Source organism: Suricata suricatta, chromosome 9 (assembly GCF_006229205.1).
Source record: "Suricata suricatta isolate VVHF042 chromosome 9, meerkat_22Aug2017_6uvM2_HiC, whole genome shotgun sequence".
In the NCBI taxonomy this organism is placed as follows: domain Eukaryota; kingdom Metazoa; phylum Chordata; class Mammalia; order Carnivora; family Herpestidae; genus Suricata; species Suricata suricatta.
Window position 1 is genome coordinate 27,955,518 of NC_043708.1, and position 23,107 is coordinate 27,978,624.

A 23,107-nucleotide genomic window follows, 5' to 3' on the forward strand; every position below is an offset into this window, starting at 1 on the left:
GTAACTAGATAATGCTTAGATATCCAGAGGTCGTTGGTCAGACATTGGAACAATCCATAAGGTTCTTGAAAAAATAGTTGGCCCAGTTCTCCCACCCACTTAAATTCAGATTAGGTAGGTCTGGCATGAATATTTGGTCTTGTTATTAGGAAGTTCTTCAGGTAAGGGTACCTGGGTGGCTCAGTTGGTTAAATGTCCAACTCTTGGTTTTGGTACAGGTCATGATTTCGAGGTTTCATAGGTGGATTTGAGCCCCCTGTCAGCCTCAGTGCTGGCAGCATGAATCCTGCTTGGGATCCTCTCTCTCTCTCTCTCTCTCTCTCTCTCTCTCTCTCTCTCTGCCCTTCCTCCACTTGTACTATTTCTTTCTCAAAATAAATACATTTAAAGAAAATAAAAAAAAAATTTCTCCATGTAATTTTGGGGTTCAGTCTGGATTAAGAATCACTAATGTATTGTTATATGTAAGTGATGAATTACTAAGTTCTATTCCTGAAATCATTATTACACTTTATATTAACTATCTTGGATTTAAGTAAAAAAGCAAATTGAAAAATATACTAATAACAGAATCTCAATACTTAAATTTGTGCTTAATACTTACATAGACAATACTGAACATAACTGAATAATAAGCTGTTATAATTATTTGATTTTTATATTCTTTATTATTATTTTATTGAGGTATCATTGATAAATAAAATTGTAAGATATTTAAAGTGTAAGAAAAAACCAAGAATCACTAACCTAAGTTGAGTGGAGATTGGTGGGACCCTTTTATAGGATGTGGGGTACTCGGTCAGCCCTTGTACTTGGCCTTTTTGGGGACCCTGGGGAATGCCAGTCTCAGAGGTGGGTCAAACTTTGGGAAGAGATCAGAATCAATGCAGCCATGTAGGAATTCTAGGGTCAGAGGTGACAGGGTGATGGAATGAATCACCTCAGAAACATTGAACTATTCCCAGAGATGCCTTCCCTCAAAGATAGGTCACAACCAGACCTCCCATGGGAGGGAGAGCAGTCTTACGTTGCTTCAATTAATCTTCTCAAAATCCACCACAAGTCTGGTCCTCAGAGCACAGGGAGCTCAGAGCTTCAGGATCCTCCCACTGTGCAGAAGCTTTGAAGCTATCAGCAAAATTAAGTATTGGGATGACTCTTGGACACCACAAGTCTTTAGCTCATGACACCAGAGAATTTTCTGGGCCTCTAGGCTCTTGACCCTAGTGGTTTCTGAGCACTAAAATGGGGAGCGGTAGGGACCTTCAGCTTCCTCATAGACTTGCAACCTGTGGGAGCAGCTGTGTAACTAAAAATGAAACTTAGCACATGAAGAGAATTTGAAAATTTTGGCTCCTTTAGTACTGGAATTGTTGCCTCTGCTTTGGAACCCAAACAAATAAATGGGTATAGATGACTGGGAAAAATGAGAAATGAATACATGGATATATAGCAATGAAATGCTTGTAGATTTTCTCTACAAATGGTCCCCAAATGGCAGACAGCAGATGGAAATAGGGTCCTGATATTTTCTAAGCCCCATGATCGTAGGTCTAGGAAGTGACTTTCTCACATGGGACTGACAGTTGTCACATGCCACATTTATCTACGGAAGACTGAGTTGTGACTAATTTAATGAAGCTGGAATTATTCATTTGCTCATTCATTCATTCAGCAAGTGTTTAGTCTGATTCTTCTATGTCTCAGTCACAGTTCTAGTTCTGGGATTCTGATGAGAATAAGATAAAGACCCTGTCTTCATTAGGCTTTTTACTCTAGCAGGAGTGGACTGCTTGGCTTGCTGGTTTCTTTTTGGGGTGTATCAGGAAATTCTTTTAGGTCTGCACATGGCCTAACTGATCTTAAGCCCTTCTCGCTCAGCCTCCACCCCCTGACTTTTCTTTTTTTTTTTTTTTGGGAATAGACCGTTGTCTAGTGTGGAAAGCCCACATTCCACATTCAGCCTCTGGCTGCCACACTATGTGGAAAAGGAGTCATAAGACTGTTGTCTAATAAGCAAGAAGGATCCTCATGGGGTGGTTGGTATGATAAATGATGCTGGTGTGGAACTTCGGTGCTGGAGTTCAAATCTAAAGGGAGACTCTTGAGAGACATTATGGTTAGTCTATAAGCCCAGCCACCGGACCCTTGTCCATTTCTTCCTGGAAGGCCCAGGCATGTGGGCAGGGTTGTACATACATCCTGGCTCTGAAGGGACGAGTCTGGAGCATGGAGTCACCAGAGTAGGCTTCTATTCTGATGGGGGTTGCACAGGGCTCCCGTGGGCTTTAGCGAGCTTCCAGCAGCTAACAGTGGGTGGAGAAAGTCAGTAGGTAGGAAATCTGGCTCCTTGATCCTGTTTTTTTTGAAATGCTTCCCAATCCAGGCTGTCTATAGGTAGGCAGACTGACTTCAGCTGCTTTGCCTTGAAGGGAACTTCCTTATCCTGGACCTGGATAAAGAAGCAGTTGATGGGTAATAGCTGCGGGTCCACTGCCTTGGAAACACTACAGTGCAATTAAATCTGGAAAGGTCCCTCTGATCTCCCCATCCCAGGGATCTGAACTGTCTTAGGCATGGTGATGGGATGGGTTTACTGAGACAGCATGGTGGAGTAGACAGAACAAGGGTCCTGGAGTCAGATGACCTAGATACTGCCTGTGCATCAACCAGCTGTGTGATCTTGACAAGTCACTTTACCTTTCTGGACTTCAGTTTCCTCTCACTGTGAGTGAGAGGGTCAGACAGCGAGTTTTCCAAGGCCTCTTCGAGCCTGGAGCCCTTAACCTTTACACTGTCTCTGTCCACAGGCCTCGCCCCGGGCCAGCTGTACACGTACCCTGCTCGCTGCTGGCGTAAGAAGAGACGATTGCACCCACCTGAGGATCCAAAGCTTCGGCTGCTGGAAATTAAACCTGGTCAGTACCCTCTGAAGCTTGGTTGAGCCCTTGGTGGGAGAGGTGGGGGAGGGCTGGGCTGGCCCAGGACGAGGTTGCTTTGCTCCTTTGTCTATAGAGCTGAGTTTTGTGGGAGACCGAACCTGCCCCATTGGTGCCCAAAGGTGTGCCTCTCTCTCTTTCTCATGTGCAAACGTGTGTATGTGTTCACCTGAGTGTCTCTTCCCTGTGTTGTCTTGTGCCTTCCCTTTTCTTTTGTCTTCCTCTTGCCACTGCATGGAGTAAAGCAAGCAGGGGAGGGTGGGAACAGACCCACAAGGAATGCCTTTCCAGACACCTTCTGTTGGCCTCAAGTAAAGAAACCTTGCTTTAGCTTCTGTGTTTCTAACGAGAGCATACTGCCCCCCTTTACTGTGAATGAACTTTAGGAGCATCTTACCCAAAAAGGGCCACTTGCTAAAAATAGAACCCATCTTGGGCATGGAAACAGTAGAGTCTGCGTTCACAATTTGCCTCTCGTTGGTGCTGATTGCGCTGTGGGCATGCAGAAGGAATTGGCTAGTTTTCTTGACTACTGAACTGTTATAATCCTTCTGACTAGATAACCATCTTCAAAAATTTGTAAAAAATATTTATTTGTTTTTGAGAGAGAGAGAGAGAGAGAGGGAGACAGACAGACAGAGTGTGAGCAGGGGAGGGGCAGAGAGAGAGGGGACACAGAATCTGAAACAGGTTCCAGGCTCGAGCTGTCCGCACAGAGCTCGATGCGGGACTTGAACCCATAGACTGCAAGATCATGACCTGAGCTGAAGTTGGACGCTTAACTGACTGTGCCACCCAGGTGCCCCTAGATGGCCATCTTCAGCCCTGTGTCTGGGTTGCAGCAAGGCCAAATGTTTGCCCTGGATCTTCAGCTTTAAAGGAACCTCTGGTTTGGGGGGTGCCAGGACTGCAAAGTGACTCAGGTTGGTGGGAACAGTGCTGTTTAGGGGAACAAAGGCAGAGCTGGCTTTTCCCTTCCCACCCTCACCAAATAGTATAGACCCTGCCAAGGCTAGCTGCCTTAGGTTACTAGGCTGCCCAAGCTTACTTCACTCCTGCCTTTCCACACTAATGTCTGAGGCTGTGTTTTCTCTGCAAAATCTCTATTTACAGTTGTTTGGGATGCTTTCACTCCCAGTTCTATGGTTAAGCCCATTCTGATTGTTTGTTTTAACCCAGATTTCACTCATGTGGAAGTTTTATTTGTTAGAGATGGGTAAGGGCTAGAGTTTTCAGTAGGTCCATCCAAGTCGTCAGTGGCCCTGCAGAATTTACAGACCCTTGCAAACACTTCAGGGTGTTGACCAGTTTGCTGCAAACTTCCCAAGGTGCAGGTTGTAGGAGAGCCAAGTCTCCCCGAGCGGTATAACCTCACAGAAAGCTAACGCAAGCCACATGCGTCATTATATACTTTCTAGTAACCACATTGAACAAGGGAAAAAGAAACAGATCAAGTTAATTTTAAGTATGGGTTGTGTTTAACCTAAGATGGCCATAATATTATCATTCTAGCATGTAATCAGTATAGAAATTAGGAGTGGGATATTTTACATTGTTTTTGTGTATCGTTTTTTAACTCCAGTGTGCATTTTACACGTTTAGCGCAACTCGCAACTCATTGCAGACGAGTCACATTTCAAGTGCTCTGTTGCCACACGTGGCTGGTAGTGTCCATATTGGTCGGAGTGATTCTAGAACTACACTCACAGTGTGTTCTTGATCAGCAACACGGCCTCTCCAGGGAGCTTGGTAGAGATGCTGAATCTCGGCCTCACCCCAGACCTGCTAAGTCAGAATCTGCATTTTACCGCACCCCCACGAGGCACATTGAAGTTTGGGAAACCGTGGTTTTCAGGTGTTTTATAAGTATGGCCAGACCACAGATTGGCATGGCATGACTCCACATCATCTGTGTTTCTTTAATTAAACCTAAGTGATTATTGATATGAACAATTTATTGTGGAGGTGGGGACGTCCTCCTTCATTGTTTCTGAATCATTGATGGTGTTCTTCTGGAAGTGCTGTTGATGAATGAGGGGGTAACCCTGGCGTGGTCCTTGCCTGGACCAACTGAATTTGACCCCATTCAGAGCTTTGCAGCTGTAGGAAGAGGCTGAGGATATGCTGGGTTGGCTGTGCGGGTTTTGAAGGGAGGGATTATCTAGGCATGTGTCCCCAGCTGGATATGTCTCCATGTTGGAGTATGTGGACCCTCTTGGTCTATTTCCCCGTTTATACATGGGCACAGTGGTACTTGGGATTTCTAGTTAGGCTTCAATTAACCATTAGGATCACCCATGTCATCTGAAATAGTATCTGTCCTTTCTTCCTCCTTTTCCCCCTTTCTTTCCCTTTTAATTGAAATTTAAAAAAATTTGAGTAAGTTACACAGTCACATGTTTCGACATTCCAAAGATAAGAAAAGGGTACATTGTATACTAAAAAAATAAGACCTCGCCTCCCAAGAGGTAATCAGGTAATCAGTGGTACCAGTTTTTTGAGATTCTTTAAGAGATTTTCTATGCACACACCAAGAATTACATCCATATGACTTTAGCCACCTTGCATTTTGCCCATTCCATTTAAAAATGCGCCGCAGGCATCAGCCATATCAACATAGAAGGAATTTCCTCTTTCCTTTTTACAGTTACACAATATTCCATTGTATGAATATATCACAGCTATTTGAACCAGGCTGCTCTCTAATTTTTCCAACTTAATTGGAGAGGTGGTGAATATTTTCATATTCATATATGATTTCATATTAAATTTCTTATGTGAGAACATCTCATATGTTATTTGTCAGTTTGAAAGATTTTATTATAAATACTTGACACTAGTTTTTAATTGTTGGTCTTTATTCTTAACATTTTGTATAGAAAGCCTTTCCTAAGACCACTTTGTATTAAACGAATTGAATTGTCTTTTATGGAACCAAAGATATTTCGAGCTATAACATAACTCAGACATCATTAACTCCAGTGGCCTATTTTGTGAGGTCCAGGCAGATTAGGAGACTTACTCAAAGTCACACAACAATTTCTGTGGGAACAAGCATCGAATCCACATTGCTTGGTTTCTCTGTTCAGTGCTTTTTTCTGCTTCTTTGTGCTCTCATAGGTACATTAACTTAAAAAAAAAATTCCCTTAAAAACTTTATTTTCTGATTATAAAACTAATATATTAATGATCAAAATGCATCCAAGAGATAGTTGGAATTCTTTTCTCGTTATAAATGTCAGATGCACAAATCAAACTAGCCTAAGGAAAAAAATAGGGAAGTTGGTTCACATAACAGTAAATCTCAGAATTGGCCTGGTTTCAGGCATAGCTGTATCCAGGGGCTCAAACACTGTAGTGAGGGCTCTGTGTCTCTTTCCACCTCTAACCCTCGTCTCCTTGTGGGGGAGGCAAGGTGGCCACCGGCGGTCCCAGGCTTAGCACTCATTATGCTCAGCAGAAAGCAGTCCCCTTCTATGGCTGTGGCAGAGAAGTGGCAGGAAGGACTGATTATGATTAGCTGGCTGAGTTTATGTCTGCTCTACCAATCACTGCCACCCAGGGGATGGAGAACCCTGATTGAATCATCATCGTCATCATCATAACCAGTGTCTGAACAGCACGCTGTAATTTACAAAGCCCTTTACAAAGCATTTTCATTTATAGCATTTCCTTTGGTCCCTACCATAGCCCTGGGAGGTGGAGAAGGAAGGAAGGGATAAAAGTGGGATAAGCCCACTTTATATGTTAGGGAAATCAGGCTGTGGGCAGAGCCAGGGAAGGTTTGCTGTGCTGCTCACATAGCTGGGAACTGACAGTCTCATTGTTGATGAGACTGAGTGAGAAGTTATTTTATGAGTGTCTGGCCCTTTTGTGTACAAGACACTTACTTTGAGCACACTGGCCTCCCAGTGGCTGATGTGGAGCAGCTGGAGTCACAGCTGGCTTTGGACTTGCCCTATCCTTGGACCTGTTATGACCAGTAGAGGGTGGAAAAAGGAAGAACCTTAGGGCTGGGGATTTGCTGGAGCCAAGTGCCCACCAGCGCATCAGGTCATCATGTCTATCTATGATCATTTGAAAGATTTCCTTGGCCTCTGAGTCTGATCTGTTCCAGATCTTAGGGTGGAAAGGCCCAGAGCCCAAGTTGGTGAGGGTCCTATATGAGAACCCTCTCTGGAAAAGCGAGCACCAGCTTACTGAGGATGGGCCCTTGGAGGTGTAACCATATCCCCATGTGGCAAAAGATCCCAAGTAAGTTGGGTTCATCCAAGGCAGGTCGTTCTTCCATGCCAGCATCCAGGCACTGAGAAACATAAACAGCCAGGCCTGGAATAAATAACTTTTTGAATGATGGAGCTCTTTCTCAGATGAACTTGGTTCCTTTCTTTGGGGGATCAGATCTATCGCTAAGCCTGCTAAAAACAAAAACCCCAATGCTTTGGGCTGAGAGTTCGTCATTTCCATATTCCGTTCTGAGTCTGGACTCCTTGGGCCGGTCTTTCAGGCTGTAACCGCCACGCTAGCCTGCCACCACGGGTTGTGAATGAAGATGCCAGGGGGGTGCCTGAGAGTCGGTGATAAGGAACCAGAGCCTCGGACCTCAAAGCGCCAGGGTCCATCTAGAGAACGCTAAGCAGCATGTGTCATTCTCTTCTGAGAGGCATCCTCCGTTTGAATTTGAATTTTCACACACGCCAAAATGTCAGAAAAGGGCCTTCATCCCCGGCCTCAGCCAGCCTGGGTGGCACCCTTGTGCAGCAGTAGCAGGCACCCCCTCTGGGCGGACATTTACAAAATGATGTCCCTTTGTGGGTTAGCTGGATCTCAGCCACTCTCTGTCCCCTTGGCAGGTCCCCACCTTTCAGGGGCTCTGCCTCATCATTTATAAAATGCAGTTTCCAGCTGAGAGGGCTCTCCCCCACTCCTTTATTTTTGGATATTACGTCTTCCCCAGCACAGGGTCAACTTGGACAATATTTTAAAATGACTGTCTCTTATTTTTACTCCTTTTGATTTGGGTTCAAAGAGACTGAGATGTGTTGGCTGGTACTTTTGAGTGTGACTCAGGGTAGAGTCATGGTCAGAGTCCCCGGATCATTTGATGCAAATTCCTAGAAGCTGAGGATAGTCAGGCAGGGTGAACGAACCTTCCCAGGGACAGAGGAGAAGTTGAAGGAAACAGAGACGGGGAGAGAGACTAGGGATTGCTTCTCTTTTACACACTGCAGTGGAATTAGGTATAACCTTTTTGAAGGTCAATGCTTAGTACCTATCAGTATTTAAAAAGCACATGCCCTCTGACCTAGAAATTCTGCTGTTAGGAATTCATCCTATAAATAAATATATACTCGCAATGTATAAGGTCATCCATTGTGACATTGTTCATAACAGTAACAACGACGACAACAACAAAGAATGGTCCACTGATAGTGGACTAGTTAAATACACAGTTCACTCATAAAATGGAATACTATTTTGCCATTTAAAGAAATGAGTAGAAAAGATGGAAGGATGTCTAAGATATACTGTTAAATGGAAAAAGAAAAGCAAATTGTACAACATTATGTATAATCCTTTTTGGGCAAACCTTGCTGAAAATCGATAATCAATTTGTCCAACCTGAGCTGGATCTCTTTAAATTTATGGAAACTAGAAGCCTAAGTTTATGTTGAAAGAAAACCAATGAATGAACCAATCAATCCTTGGCACCCCTCCACCACCTGGCCCCCGGGACACCGGCCTCTCTTCTCTCTTCCCTCCCAGCCTCCCGGAGTGAGTCTCCTGAGGTCCCCCTGACAAGCTCCAGGAATGTAGTTATGTCTGTGACAGTTGGAGCCTCCCTTGGGCTCCACCATCAGCACCTTCATTTCCTTGGGGGAGAGGGAGAGGAGTCCCCCTGATTTGTGAGAGATGGGGGCACTGGCCCGGAGCAGAATTGTCTCAGGGCCTGAGTTTCCTTCCATGTCAGGCCCCCCTATGGATAATGAGGAGATGCCACAAGCAATTTATCATGCCAACACCCAGCTTGTACCTCCTGTCTTCCTTTGTGTCCCTGCCTGAATCCTGCCAGCAGTAGGAGCTTTCAGTAACAGAGGCCGTTAGGTGAGAGTAGTCTCTGACCTCAGGTTTGCAGAGTCGAGAGCTCTGTCAGGAAACCAGGTCGGGGCAAGGGGAGAGGGTGTAGATTAAGGAAAGGTCTGAAGACAGGGCTATAGAACCGTCCAGCTATGGTTCACCCCCTGCAAAGCACAGAGCTGGTCTGGGCTGAGAATACGTCTCAGGGCCGGGAGTGGAGAGGCAATCATGGCTGCCGTTGGCTGCTGTTCAGTCACTGTTCAGAGCTAAGTTACACACCGTCGGAGCACACTCATCCCGCTGCCCTCATCCTGTCTCCCGCACTGTGAATATGCCATCTTGCCTGCATTTCTTTACTACTTGCTGAAAATGAAAATATGCCTGTGTGCAGGTGGGATGGGGCTGAGAGCTGGGGAGAGCTCTTTGGGACTTGAAAACATTCTGTGTCCCTGGACCTATGTGTTTCTCACGCCTAACATCACCCCTCCAATCTGTCTTGAATAAATATCTTGCAACCTCCTCTTGCCTGGGCGTCTGAAGGACAACACACACAACATTATTCCTCTCCGCTGACTGACAATGGAGTTCAGTGTTTCCTGCGGCTTGCACTTGGCTGCAGAGGCGAACGCAAGGTGTTTCAAGGCGCAGCCGCCACAATTCGTGCAACATGAGGACTGGGCCAGAGAGGGGCCTCCCCTGGACCATTTCCCCAAGAATGGAGCTCTGTCCTTGCGAAGGGGAGCCGAGCTGGCAGGAGAGAAAGGTGGATAGTAAATATCCACCAGAAGGCCCTGAAGCAGGGCAGTGTTGGGCAAAAGCCAGCTGATTAAAAAAGAGGCCTTTAACTTCAGTGTGTGTGTGTGTGTGTGTGTGTGTGTGTGTGTGTGTGTGAATGAAGAAAAGAAAGGCTGGGAACAAACTTTTACTTGTGCCTCTCTGGATTAAATGCTCAGATGGTCTGCTTAGATCAATTTAGCATCTTCCGACCCCAGACCTCTTGGTTCCCCTGGTCGAGGGTGGGTTTTAGAGGTTGGGGCACTGTGGCGCTGAATCAGGAAGTTCATTTCCCAGGGGATATCAGTGGTGAGGCCAAGGAGAGAACCCTAAGGGGGAGCCTGTTGGAACTGGTGCCATGTTGCTTCAGGACCCAACACACCCATTCATGGTGGTGTCCTCAGACCAAGAGTGCTTTTCTGCCAGATGTTCGTTCTGCTCCCAGAATGTGCTTGAGGCCTCGTAAATCCCTTCTGCGCCAGGAGACTTGGGGAGCAACATGGCTCTTTGCCACCCTTGCCAAATTCCAAGGGGGATGGGAGGGAAGGCAGCCAGGAATAATAGGGCATTCTGGTTCTTTCTTGCGTGCATGCGTGTGTGTTTGCCTTTGGCAGCCACTCAATGATGGGATGAATGACCAGGATAGTCACTATCCACCACACGTTGTTGGGGGAACATGAGCGGAAGGGCAGGAACCCTGAGGGGAAGGTAGCCTCAGGTGCCTCAGAGAAGATGGTGTCCTAGCAGACCAACAAGCAAGTCACAGAGATCCTCAGAAGGGTGCCCCCCAAGGTGGGGGGAGGGGGAGCTCCAGGCTTGAGTCCCACCTGCTGGGGCAGGGGTGGGGAGGCCTGCTTCACCCGCCTAGGGTGCTGTCCCTGCCACACTGAACCGCCAGAACTCTCCAGATGGGAGCAGGCTGCGGCCAACTTCCCCAGCTTTTGCAAATCCTGCATCTTAATTAGTTCCCTACTGCTTCTGTACATGGCCCACATTTTAATAGTCTCCAGGCTTCTTCCACCATTTGCTCTCTGATGTTCAGCGTGATTTCTCTTCTCCTCGAGACAGTCCTCCTGACTCCTCCGGCACCCTCCCGGTCCGGGAACAACTTAAGGGACGCCGATGTGCCAAGCATGTAGCCCGAGATTGATGAGCCTGTCAGCTGGCTCCCTCTGCCCCTCGCCCTCCCTCTTTCCCGGGTGTTCCTCACCGGGATGAGCCCGGCGGGGGGTGGGCGAGATGGGAGGCGAAGGAAGGGACCCGTGGAGCCCCCAGCCAGGTGTGAGCCAGTGGACACAGTGACCTTCTCCTGGCCCGCAGAGGAGTCTGGCTGTGTCCTTCCAAGGGGGAAGGATGCTCCGGCTCCCACCCACATCTGTCAGTGCTTATCTGGCTCCGCAAGGGGGGCTGCCTGAGCTTGGTACAGCTGGGAGAATGGATGCCTTCAAGTGCATCAGGGGGAAATGACCAGTCATTTATCTCCTTCCCGTGGTGTCAGAGCCCGCAGCCATCCATCCTGGAGGCTTGTAACAGCAGCTTCTTCAGCTCACGTTGGCCTCAGGAGCAGGAGAGCCGGGGAGAGGTGGGCAGGCCGCTGCAACCCTGCCTCACGCTGTGACTGTCCGTACTCCTGTTGCCTTCCTGACAGTCTGGGGGACCGAGCCTGGGCTGAGTCTCAGCATGGCTTGCATTCTGCACGGCTGCGTCTGGCAGCCGACATGGGTGGCACCTGGGGGTGGGCTGGGTGGCGTGCACAGCTGCTGTACACTTTCCACGGTCACGTTTGCCATTCCACCCCGCAGAACCGTGTTCAGAGCATGGGTCACAGGACTGAGGGGCCACCCTGTGACGTGTTGCCCATTTACTGGACACACTCTGAGTGCAGGGACCCACCTGTTTCTTCATCTGCATTCACAGCGCCCAGCACCAGGCTTGGCACATAGCAGGTGGATGGGAAAGATTTATTTAAGGGATAGAAGAAAGAAAGGTGCCCAGTGTTTGATCGCAGTCTTGGAGAACATGGTTTCTCTCTCAGCATCCCCCTTTCACAGATGAGGGACACCGAGCAGACAGAAGCCTGTGGCAGCTGACTTGGGCTTCCTGTCCAGTTCCCAGCCTGGCCTGTGGGGCTTGTCCCCAGTTTTGCCATCTTGCCTCTCTGATTTTAGGTCATAGGGGTCTTTGCTGTGCCCTACAGCTGGGCTCTGTGGGAGAAAAGACACCAAACGGAGATCCCAAGGCCTGGGTTCCAGTCCAGACCCCTCTACCTACGGGCTGTGTGATTTGGGGCAGTTACCTAATGACTCTGGTATTGGTTCTTTGTCTGTGACATGCAGATGAAGCTCACTTCACAGCATTGTTTTGAGAGTCCCGAGGGAGGGTGGACCTGGAGGGCCTCCACCGGAACACCGTCTTCACGCTGCTCTGCTGGGTGGGCCGAGGGGGTCTCAGCTGATGCTGTGTCCATTTCTAGTCCATTGCAGGATCACTGTCCAGCTCAAAGAGTGTATACTGTCTGGCCTGGAATGGGACTGCATTCTGCCTTTGAGTCTTTTTGAAAGCCCCAAGTCTGGTACCTTCTACTCTAAAGTACCCACAGCTTGCAAAAGTCACCTCATATGTCCCAGAACCCTGGCATCCATTGCGCAGGGCACAGAGGTCAACTTGGAAGGCTTCCTCCCCGCTTTTACTGACACCTGTCATCCCATGGTATGCTAGGCCAGGCCCGTCTGGCTGGCTCTTTTCTCCTGCTTGTGGCCTAGGCTGGTCTACCTTCTTCTGGAAAGCCATTCCTCTGTGAATTTGCTCTGGTGTGTCACCATACATTTGCCGCTCAGCACTGGCCACCTAGCGTCTGCGCCTGCCCTCTATCCTGGGTCACTGTGTGGGGATGCTCCCCAAAGGCCTGCCCCCTGGATGTACCTAGAAACCAGGATGTAAGTGCCATGAAGACAGGGCTTGTCTGTGCCACTCACAGCCTGCTCCTAAGCACCAGGCTCATTGGTGAGGACCCACGCATATTGCAGCAACCACCAACTGCTCTCCCCACTCTGCCTTTCCTCCTTCAGTGATTTCCAGAGAGAACCTCTTAAAATACAGGTATCATCCTGTTACTCTTTGCTCAAAACTTCTACTGGCTTCCAATCACACTCAGAGCAGAAGCCAACCTCCTCTCAGTGGCCTGCATGGCCCTTCAAGGCCCCTGTCACTCTGGACTGGTCTCCTACTCTGCCCCCTGGTTCACCGTCCTCCAGACAGATGGGCCCCAGCCTCAGGGCCATTGCACTGACGGCTCCTGGGCCTGGAACATGCTTTCTTAGATATCAGTGTGCCCCCTTTCCCCTCCTCCGGTTTGCATTTTGTTGGCCACATTTCAGGGTGTCATCACCCTCCTACTTTCCTGGATACTCCAGGGTCCCCTCCTCTACTCTGTTTCTCTCCAAAGCACTGATCACCATCTGTTGTGCTGTAAGCTTCACTCATTTATTTTAGGTATTGCCCCCCTCCACTAGAATATAATTTCTTTTTTTTAAATAATTTTTTCAACATTTATTTATTTTTGAGAGGCAGATCATGAGTAGGGGAGGGGCAGAACGAGAGGGACACAGAGTTGGAAGCAGACTCCAGGCTCTGAGCTGTCAGCAGAGAGCCTGATATGGGGCCAGAACCCACGAACTGTGAGATCATGACATGAGCTCAAGTCAGACACTCAACTGACTGAGCCACTCAGGCGCCCCGTAGAATATAGCTTCTATGAGGGCAGGACTTTCCCTCTCTTGTTCACAGCCGTGACTTCAGCACTTAGAACAGAACCTGGTACACAGGAAGTGTTCAGGAATTTTGTGTCTCATGAATGAATCGGGCAGGGCATTTTCCATGTGATTTTGCTGTGATTTTCAAATCTGCAGGACCGGGCCTGCCCTGGAACTGAAGTGAGGCTGGCCTCTCGCCTTCGAGCTCTGCCTCATCCTCAGCCTCCTCTGTCCTCGGCACTGATCTGGACTTGGCCTCTTTGCCTCTTTCTCCCTTGACCTGCACCCCGGCTAGGGGAGACACTGCCACACTGCTTCCCATGGTCTAAGAGTGTCAGAGGGTGAGGGGTTTGCCGGCAGATGCCACCACCTTGGAGGTGGAGGTGGCAGGAAGGTGCTCACGTTGGTTGAGCAACACGCTCCTTGTGCAGACACTCTGTATCCCATGTCTCCTTTGGCCCCCATAGCAACACCAGGAAGTAGGCTTTAACCCCTAGTTTTACAGATAAGGAGATCAAAGTCCAGTGCATGCTTTAGGGTCCTAGAGCTGGGATGTCACTCCAGAGTGGCCTTGTGCACTCTCTGGTTGTCTGTATTCCCTTGAACTATCTCAGTGCTCCATGTGCCTGTCACCATCCTTCCTGCCCCCACCATCCTGCTAGGCTGCATTGACCAGGTCTGCCAGCCAGCCCAGTGGTGAGCTCCTGTTGGCAATGTGGGTGTTCTTCTGTGTCTCAGGGGTGGGGAAATGCTCATCAGAGGTGCTCACCTGTGTGGGGGGGTGTATGAGGGCCCATCCTTGCCTGTTGGCTTGGGGGTGAGTGGGTAGGCTCATCAGAGAGTGGAGACAGAGGCCATATGGAGAGACAATCAGCCTTCCTGTGGTATGGATATCCTGGGATTCTAAAACAGGTGGCAGCGAGGGCCTGCAGGGTGCAGCCTGGGTGATGGGTCCTCAATGTGAACCTCATCTATTTTGAGCTTTATGAATCACAAAACAGGGAGTCAAATGCAGCCAAGAAAATGGCACCCCTGAGGAACGAGCAGATGGATTCCCGGGCCTGCCACCATCTCGGGAAATCAGGGCTTCGGTGTGCCCCTCACCCCAATCTCTTCCCCTGTGTGGTGAGGGATAACAATATCCATCCCCCATTCTTTCTCCCCAGGAGTCGGAGATTCTGATGGGGATGAATGAGATAATGATTCTTAAGCTCCTTGCTTCTTGGTGTAAGTTGATGTATAAATCCAAGGAAATATGATGAGCTTAACTCCTTAAAATAATAAGCACTCAGAAGAAAAAAACTGTACATTTGTAATTTTAAAGAAAATCTAGAGGCAGGTAAAAAAAAAAAAAGATCTGAGCATTCCCGATGTCGCCGAGGATTGTCTGCCATTGTCTGTGGGGGTTTCTCCCTCCCTTTGGCACCATTACTCTGTCTCCAGGTCCCTGAGTCAGAGAGAGCCTGTGATGGATGGATGGATGGATGTGCCTTGTTGGGGTGTTTCACCACTATTTCCCTTGGGGAAGATGGTATCTCTTGCAAACTCGACAGCTAATAGACAGCTCCTCTCTTTGTATATTTCCCCAAAGAAGGACTGTCTTAATCTGTTTTTTATATGGCATATTTTATTATAATCCATATATATGACTTGCAGGTTCCCACTCCTCTGCCCTGAGCCAAAAAACGCATGAGGAGTCAGACTCTGTGAGCCTGTGACATCCAGGCGTTTGCATTTTTAAATGGCCTGGGATTTAATTACTCACTGTGCTCCTATGTTGCACTTTCGGGTTCATCTCGCCCACATCCTGTTAATGAGCTCAGTGGTTCCAACAGCCCAGTGGAAGCTTTGCTCTCAGTGTGTTGGGTGGCAGGCTTGGGGCACCTGTGTCAAAAGCCTGTGGCTTTGATTTCCACCAGAGAGGATGGCTGCCCTGTCCACAGCCCTGGATAGAAGCTACTTCCTGGCAATTTTTTTTTTTTTTGCTTTTATTTGTGCATTTTTTTCATTCATTCATTCATTCATTTTTTCTTTCTTTCTTTTTTTTTTTTTTTTAAGATTTCCTATGCTTCAATCCTTGTTTGTCTAAGAGGTTTTTTTTTCTTATTTGGAAACCGATTTGCTTCGGTTTGCACAGAAGCTGTCTCTGGTGTGATGGATCGTGCTGGAAGTCACCCAAGGAGTATCTCTCTTCCCAATTAGAAGTGGAGGTAGCGCTGCTTACGGGGGCCCAGGGAGGCGGCTGGCTTGGGTGACAGCTGCTGCTGCTCTGGAGAGAGTAACGATCCGTGGGTTTATATCCTTGTGTATAAAATCAGGCTAATTTAAAGATGAATTATGTGTGGGTTTTGGACCATTTTCTTTAAGTGTTAAATGTTTGATGGCTATTGTCAGGTTATGTGATCCCTAAATTTGTGCGAGGGTCAAAATGAGTACACTTACAAAGAATTACTAAATCCTATCTCTACATGGAATGTATTAGAATAAAACAATCAATGAAATCCCTAAGGGTTCGATAGGGAGCATGTCTAGGATGTATGTTGTGCAAGAGGTTGGACCTGTTACTTTGTTTTTCCCTTCGCTCTGGGACCTCCAGTGGTCAGGAGCCAGGGAATGTTCCCTCTGCTGGTCTGGCGGGAGGGCACTGGTTGGCCTATCATTCTGACCTTGCAAGCCTTACCCAGAGTGCTTTGAAACCAGGGTTTGCCAGTGGTCAGCTAGAAGGCTGGTCTGGAATGGTGCTCAGCTGGGTGTGAAGAAGGCAGCGTTAAGAACCATTCTTAACGTCCTTCCAGTTTTTTGGAAACACAATCATAGTACACGTTCCTTTTAATACTATAAACCTGCACTAATATGGTACCACTAGCCACATGTGGCTATGAAACACTTGAAATATGGCTAATCTGAATTGAGATGTACTGTATCACATTAATGCCAGATTTTGAAGACTCAGTGCAAATCAAAGAATGCAAAAGATTGAATTAATTTTTTGTATGTTTGTTACACATTGAAATGATAATGTTTTGGATACAGTGGGTTGGAGAAAATATATTGAAATTAGTTGTGCCCGTTTGCGCTTTACTTTTTAAAATGTGACTGCTGGAAAGCTTAAAATTATGTGAGTAGCTTGCATTTGTGTTTCTATTGGACAGTGCTGCGATATCATTAAAATCAGGATTATTCTAACTTTGATGATAGTAACTAGCGACATCAAAAAATTTTTTTAACATTTATTTATTTTTGAGAGAGAGAGAGAGAGAGAGAGAGAGAGAGAGAGAGACCGAGCATGAGTGGGGGAGGGGCAGAGAGAGAGGGAGACACAGAATCCGAAACAGGCTCCAGTCTCTGAGCTGTCAGCACAAAGCCTGATGTGGGGCTTGAACCCATAAATTGTAAGATCATGACCTGAGCTGAAGTTAGACACTTAACCGACTGAGCCACCCAGGTGCCCCTCACTTGGAGCATTTATAGGGCACTTGGACCATTTCATTCTTTATATATACGATCTAAGTTTGAATGATAAGTTTTGAATAGAAAAACCAAATTCAAATAAAAATTGATAAACCTCACCACTCTCTTTCCACGCGGGTGTTTTGTGGCTCTTTCAGAGTTTCTTTAGACAGTGTATTATATGGTTCAATTTTCACATCAACACCATGAGGTATTGTGATCATCCTTATTTAACACCTAAGGAAACAGAGACTCAGAGGTCTGAGTAACTAGCCTGGGGTCCCTCAGCTCATACAAGGCAGACCAGGACCTTGACTCCAGGGCCATCTGGAAGCAGAACTTCTATGCGCCAATCAAATATTTGGTAATTAGGTTAAGATAATGCCACTAAGTTTCTCCATGGCCTTGGGAAGGGTTCCTTGTATTTCTGTGCTATGCTTTCATCCCAAGGGATTGGTCACTAGAGGCTGTTGGAAGTCCCTCTGGCTCTTTGCATTTAGGGAGCCCATTTCACTGTTCCCAGTTTGATTCTCTTTTCTCTATTGGTTCTTCTACTGTGCCCATCTGGTAAATGACCAGAGGACCAAGAGAGTAGACTGAATTATTGGAAAATAGGATGGAGGAATCTTTAGCAGGGGAAGAGGAGGAGGAGGAGGAGGAGGAGGAGGAGGAGGAGGAGGAGGAGGAGATGTTCACAATGAATGGAAAATTCCACGTGGGGTTAATACTGTCGCAGAAGGGATGAATCCCACATGGGAATGTTCATATAGAGCAGAGCCCAGAGCCGTGACACAGACCTGCCTGCCCTCAGCTTCAGCAATGATCTGCCTTTTATTTAGAAATATGGAAACTATGGAGAGAGTTTAGAGATGTAGTGGGAGTGTACAAAGGTTGGGAAAAGGACTTTTCAAGGAGGAACCCAAGAGAGACAAGGTGATGTCTATGCAAGCTAGAGAGTATGTGAATGGATTCTGGAGGTAGATTGGGGTCAAGGTTGGGCTTTGCCCCTTAATGACCATGTGACATTAAACAAGTTCTATACCTACTTAAGCTGCAGCATCCTCATCTGTGAAATGGGATAGTAACTGTGCTCACCTCTTGGGTGGTGGTGGGGGTTAAACAATACATAGCAATAACAGCTGCCACATTTTGAATGTTTACTATGTGACGTGCACTCTGCATGTACACAAACATATCACTGCCCATTGGGGCTCAGCCTGGGGCTGCAAAGGGCTAATTAGGATACATGAATTGGGGCTCTCATCATGAGCTCAATGGCATCTAGGAAAGTTCATTTGGCTGCCTTCTTACTCTGCTGTGTGGCTTTCTGTGAAGTTATTTGACTTCTCTGAGCCTCGGGTCATTTGTTTATAAAATGAAATGATTAAAGCAGATGATCCGTAAGGCTTTTTTCAGCTCTAAAAGGCTGTGCAATTCTGGAAATAGGATTTATTTACTGCTGAGGGGGCTAAAGGGGATACTAAGATATGAACTTCAAATATATGTATGATTATCATAAACTCAAAGGATGGTGACCAGCTGTTCTCTTTTTACCAAGGACAGGACACGAGGCAACATGCTTTCATGGTTTTGTATTAGACGTCTAGAAGCCTTTTTTTTTCCACTTGGGAGAAAGAGTAGGCACTGGAGTGGCTCTCTCTGAGCTCATTAAAGCATTCAGTGGACTGTTTCTCTGACATTCAGCTTCACCATAACTTGATCACGTAGGCTGTCCCTGACCCCCTGACCGAAAGTAAACCCCCCACTGTATTCTTCCTTCACATTTTCCTCTGTTGTTTTCCCCCATTGCACTCACAACAATTTGTAATTGCATACTTATTTTGCATGCCATGTTTAGTGTCTGTCTCCTTAGATTGTAAACCCCCCAGAGGCCAGGACTGTCGGTGTTTGGTACACCTCCCGTGTGCCTAGTGGTAGCAGCATGGTTCTATGTAAACATGTGTTGAGTGAGTAGGTGTATGGATGAGTTTCAGGAAGGATTGAGTCGGTGCTGGTACTTGTTGATGGACATGGACCCTTCGCTTGCCTTTTTGGATAAGAAAAATCCCAAAGATCTTGTCTCTCAAGGAACTTTAGATGCTGTTTCTCCTTCCCATCCTCTTCCTCTGGGGGGCTGGCTGGTCACATGTAGGTGTGGGTTTCTTCAGTTCTAATGGAATACTCTAGTGCTTCTTTCTTGTGGACTGGTCAGCCTGCGTCTGGCTCTGAGGAGATGGGAGTGGCGAGTAGAGTTCCATTTGAATCAGAATAAAGCCCAGCAGAGGAGGGCTTGATTGTGCCATTACTTCCATTTTCTCCCCCAGATCCGCTCTTCCTCCCGGGGCACTGACCTTTAGTCTCCTTTATCCTGGGAAACTGACCTTGGTGTGCTGCGTCAGTGAGGCTCCCTTGCCCTCTGGCGTCTAGTTGAGGTTGGCCAGTGGGAGGGCAGAGGAGGAAGGCAGGGATGGAAAGAGAGGTTGGACTACACGTCCCTTTAACTTGGTTCTCTTGCTCGTGAGCTCACTGAGGCTGCAAGTCACAGATCTCTCTAGATTCTTGCAAATGCTCTCCTGTCCCTCCAGGAATAGCAGTGGTAACGGCTCCCCATTTGGTAACTCCCCTGGGATGCCCCACCTTTCCATGTTGCTCCCTTGCTCCTGCCCTCATCTCTGTAAATAGCTCCTACGCTAAACTCTCAATGCCACCCCCACCCCCGCCCCCCACCACACACACAGGCCATTCGTTCCCCCTGACTGTTTTCTTGGGCACCAACCCCCTCATATTCCTATGTTCATCTTACCTGATAACAGGATAGGAGCCAAGCCTCTAACTGCCATGGGGATATGAGGTACAAAATTAGAGGAGATTGGATGAATGTTTTGTAGCAAATCAAAATAGGATCACCTGTACCTGAGGTTTCTGTTTTTAATTTAACAAAACCAGAACCAAAAATCTTCCTTTGGGCTTCCACGCGGAGCGCTGAGGCGGGCCGCCACTGCTCAGCTGGCCCCATGACCTCAAGCCCTAGGTAGCTGATCAAACTGTGGCATCTCAGAAAATGTGCCCTGGTATGCAGGCACAGCAGTCTCCAGCCATTGATCTGGGTCTGTTAGGTATCTGTGCTCCCTCATCTCTTCCCTTGGCTTTAGTGGTCTTTGTATGTAGTGGCTTTAGTGGTCTCCCTTGAGGAGAACATCCTCTCTGAGGTTGAAACAGCTTCTTTTTAAAAATTAAAATATTTTAAAATTTTATTTTAGAGAGAGAGAGAGAGCACATGTGGGGGAGAGAGGCAGAGGAAGAGAGAGAAAGAAAGAGAGAGAAGGATAGAAAATCTTAAACTGATTCTATACTCAGTCAGTGTGGTGCCTGACTTGTGGCTCAATCCCACAACCTTGGGATCATGACCTGGGCCAAAATCAAGAGTCAGATGCTCAACTGACTGAGCCACCCAGGTGCCCTAGAGTCACTTCTCATGGAGCCACCTGGAGCCAGGCAGGCAGTGTGGCTGAGGGGAGATGGTGGAGTTGCCAGACAGACTTGGGGTAGAGGGAGAGAGTAATAAGCCTTGAGGCTAACGTTGGTGTGGTGTGTTGCTGTAGAGTTTTCAAAGCACTTTAAGGTGAAGGAACATATTTATGCCCCACACAATGGCCCTGTGGGGCACTGGGCATTGTTGCCCTCACTCTGTGGGTGCACCTTACCCAGAGCCACTGCCCTTTCGGTGCCGCTTCTGTGCTGCCTCTGCCGTATCTGAGGGTATCGGCGGGGTTGGAGTCTGTCTCTGGGACTGTGAATAGGAGATGGAAAGCCAGACTCACCTCCAGTGTTCGTCTTCCTCCCAGAGGAGAGAGCGCAGGCTATCTTGAGCCCCATCCAGAGCTTCTGGTTCCTGCGTGCCCTCAGGACCACCCGCTGTCCCTCCCGTCCCTCTTGCTTCTAAGCTAACAGCCTGACCCTGCTTCTCTGTCCCTACTTTTCAGAAGTGGAGCTGCCCCTGAAAAAGGATGGCTTCACCTCAGAAAGCACCACGCTGGAAGCCTTGCTCCGTGGTGAGGGTGTCGAGAAGAAGGTGGATGTCAGAGAGGAGGAAAGCGTCCAGGAAGTACAGGTATTTCTGTGCCCGCTGTGGGGGTGTGTCCAGAGCATCACCATGTGGTTCCAGAACTCCAGCACTGCTGGGCGTCCTCCTCCCAAACTGCCCCGTGGCGCTGCTGCTGGGAGACTCGCAAATTCTTTTCTAATTTAACCTGTCCCCCATCCCCCGGAAGTCATAATTCCTCTCCCTTCGTGTCCCAGTGTATACATTCAAAATATATATTTTGCTTGCTGTGTGCCAGGCACCGTGCTGGGTCCTGGGGGACATGATGGTGAACAAGAGACAGGGAGTCCTCACCCCTGGGGAGCGAACAGACCGTAGTTCAATCTTGAAACCTTGGGGGTTTGTCTACACCAGCTTGCTCTTCGCTGCCACATCCTCATACCCTGTCCTCAGCTCAAGTCCACAGCAGCACCCTCGCCTTCTTCAAGGCCAGTGTCAGAGTCACCGTTCAAGCAGGGCTGGTGGGTCCTGTCCCTGTTTGTTTAGCACCCTCTGTTCCTGGTACCACTGGGGCTCTTCCTACTCAAGACGATAATGGTACGCTCTGACCGTTTCTCATTCATCTGTCTTGAATCTCTGGTGTTGAATACAATGGTTGGCACAGAATATTGTAGTAATATTAATTAATATAAATATTAAACAACAGTGTTAATAATTAAATGTAATTCAATTATTAAAATCAAATTACATTTATAGTAAATGTATATTTTATTATACTTCATATTTTATGTGACACATATTATATATCAGATTACATATTTATTGTCTATCTAATTTGATATTTGCATATGAATTTATTGAAGTTATAATTAAAGCCATAACAGTTGAAGTTTTGGTTTGCTTCATAAGTACCACCAAGTCAGGTCATTCCACTGAGTCAGGGACATGCTATTGTATTCACTGTTGTCCCCTGGGGGCCTGGCATGTGTCCAGCAGTCGAGTCTCAATAAAGATGTAGAAACAAGCAGTGAATTGGCCTCCTTCTCTGCCATCCTGTGTTCAGATGGTTGGTCAAGTTTTCTCCATGTTACAACATGGCTTCTCTTGGCTGCCTCCTCTCCTCCTGAGAGGTACGGCCCTAGTAAAAATCCTTAAAAGCTGTAACCTCCATGTGTCGCTTGCCCCTTGGAGTCATCTGTCACAGCCAAGAGCCAGTTCATTGGAAACCTGTGAACTGTGCCCGCAACCCAAATCCAGAGCACAGACTCTTCTTATCAGGTCCCCCGGCTTCTGCCCCGGTCCCGGCCACTGTCATCTCTGGTCTGAAGGGCTCCAATTGCTTTGTATTAAAAAAAAAATTCTTCTTAAATATTTATTTTTAAGGGAGAGAGCAGGGGAGGGACAGAGACAGGGAGACACAGAATCTGAAGCAGGCTCCAGGTTCTGAACTGTGGCACAGAGCCTGACGTGGGGCTCGAACTCAGGAACTGTGAGATCATGACCTGAGCTCAAGTTGGACGCTCAACCAACTGAGCTACTCAGGGTCCCCTGCAATTGCTCTCTGAACGGTGCCCTTGCTGGTGGCTCAGAGGGAACCCCTCAATACCTAAGTTGATCCTGTCACTCCCGGGCCCCCAAATTTTTTATTCTGTTGTCTCAGAATAAAAAGTCAAGACCTCTTACCTCCCCGACTCGGTTGTTCTGGCTTTCCCTTGCTCACTCTGCTGCAGGCACACTAACTTCTTTTTGCTCTTTCTAGAACACACTAGGCACTCTCTTGCCTCGAGGTTTTACTCACCCTGTTTCCTGTGTCTGCAGAGTCCTCTCCCCAGACATCAGCTAGGCCCTCCCCCTCCCCTTCTGCACTTTGTGCTCCTGTCGCTTCTTTATGAAGTTTACTCTGATCACTGTGTGTGCAGCCACATCCTGTGCCCTCCCTGCCCCCCAGTGCTCCTGATTCCCTTACTCTGCTTTCTTTTGCTATTTCTTTTTTCTTCCCATAGCTTTGATCACAATCTAACATGCTTTGAAATTTGCTGATTTGTTAAGTGATTGCTTATTTTCTGTTTTCT

At 47.6% G+C, this 23,107-nt stretch overlaps 1 protein-coding gene and 1 long non-coding RNA gene across 3 annotated transcripts in view; one reads left to right on the plus strand and one right to left on the minus strand.

Annotated features, from left to right (window-relative positions):
- DPF3 (double PHD fingers 3) overlaps positions 1-23,107 on the plus strand; it is a 249,968-nt gene that overhangs the window by 119,182 nt on the left and 107,679 nt on the right. For both annotated transcript variants that reach the window (XM_029951159.1, XM_029951160.1), the window contains exons 3-4: positions 2,811-2,918; positions 20,977-21,104. In XM_029951159.1, coding sequence (XP_029807019.1) covers positions 2,811-2,918; positions 20,977-21,104 — 236 coding nt within the window. The remainder of the gene's footprint in view (positions 1-2,810; positions 2,919-20,976; positions 21,105-23,107) is intronic.
- LOC115301355 lies at positions 21,867-22,785 on the minus strand. Its single transcript, XR_003913087.1, has 2 exons — positions 22,719-22,785; positions 21,867-22,374 (listed from the first exon to the last, which is right to left on the minus strand). It is a non-coding gene; the product is annotated as an uncharacterized LOC115301355 (long non-coding RNA).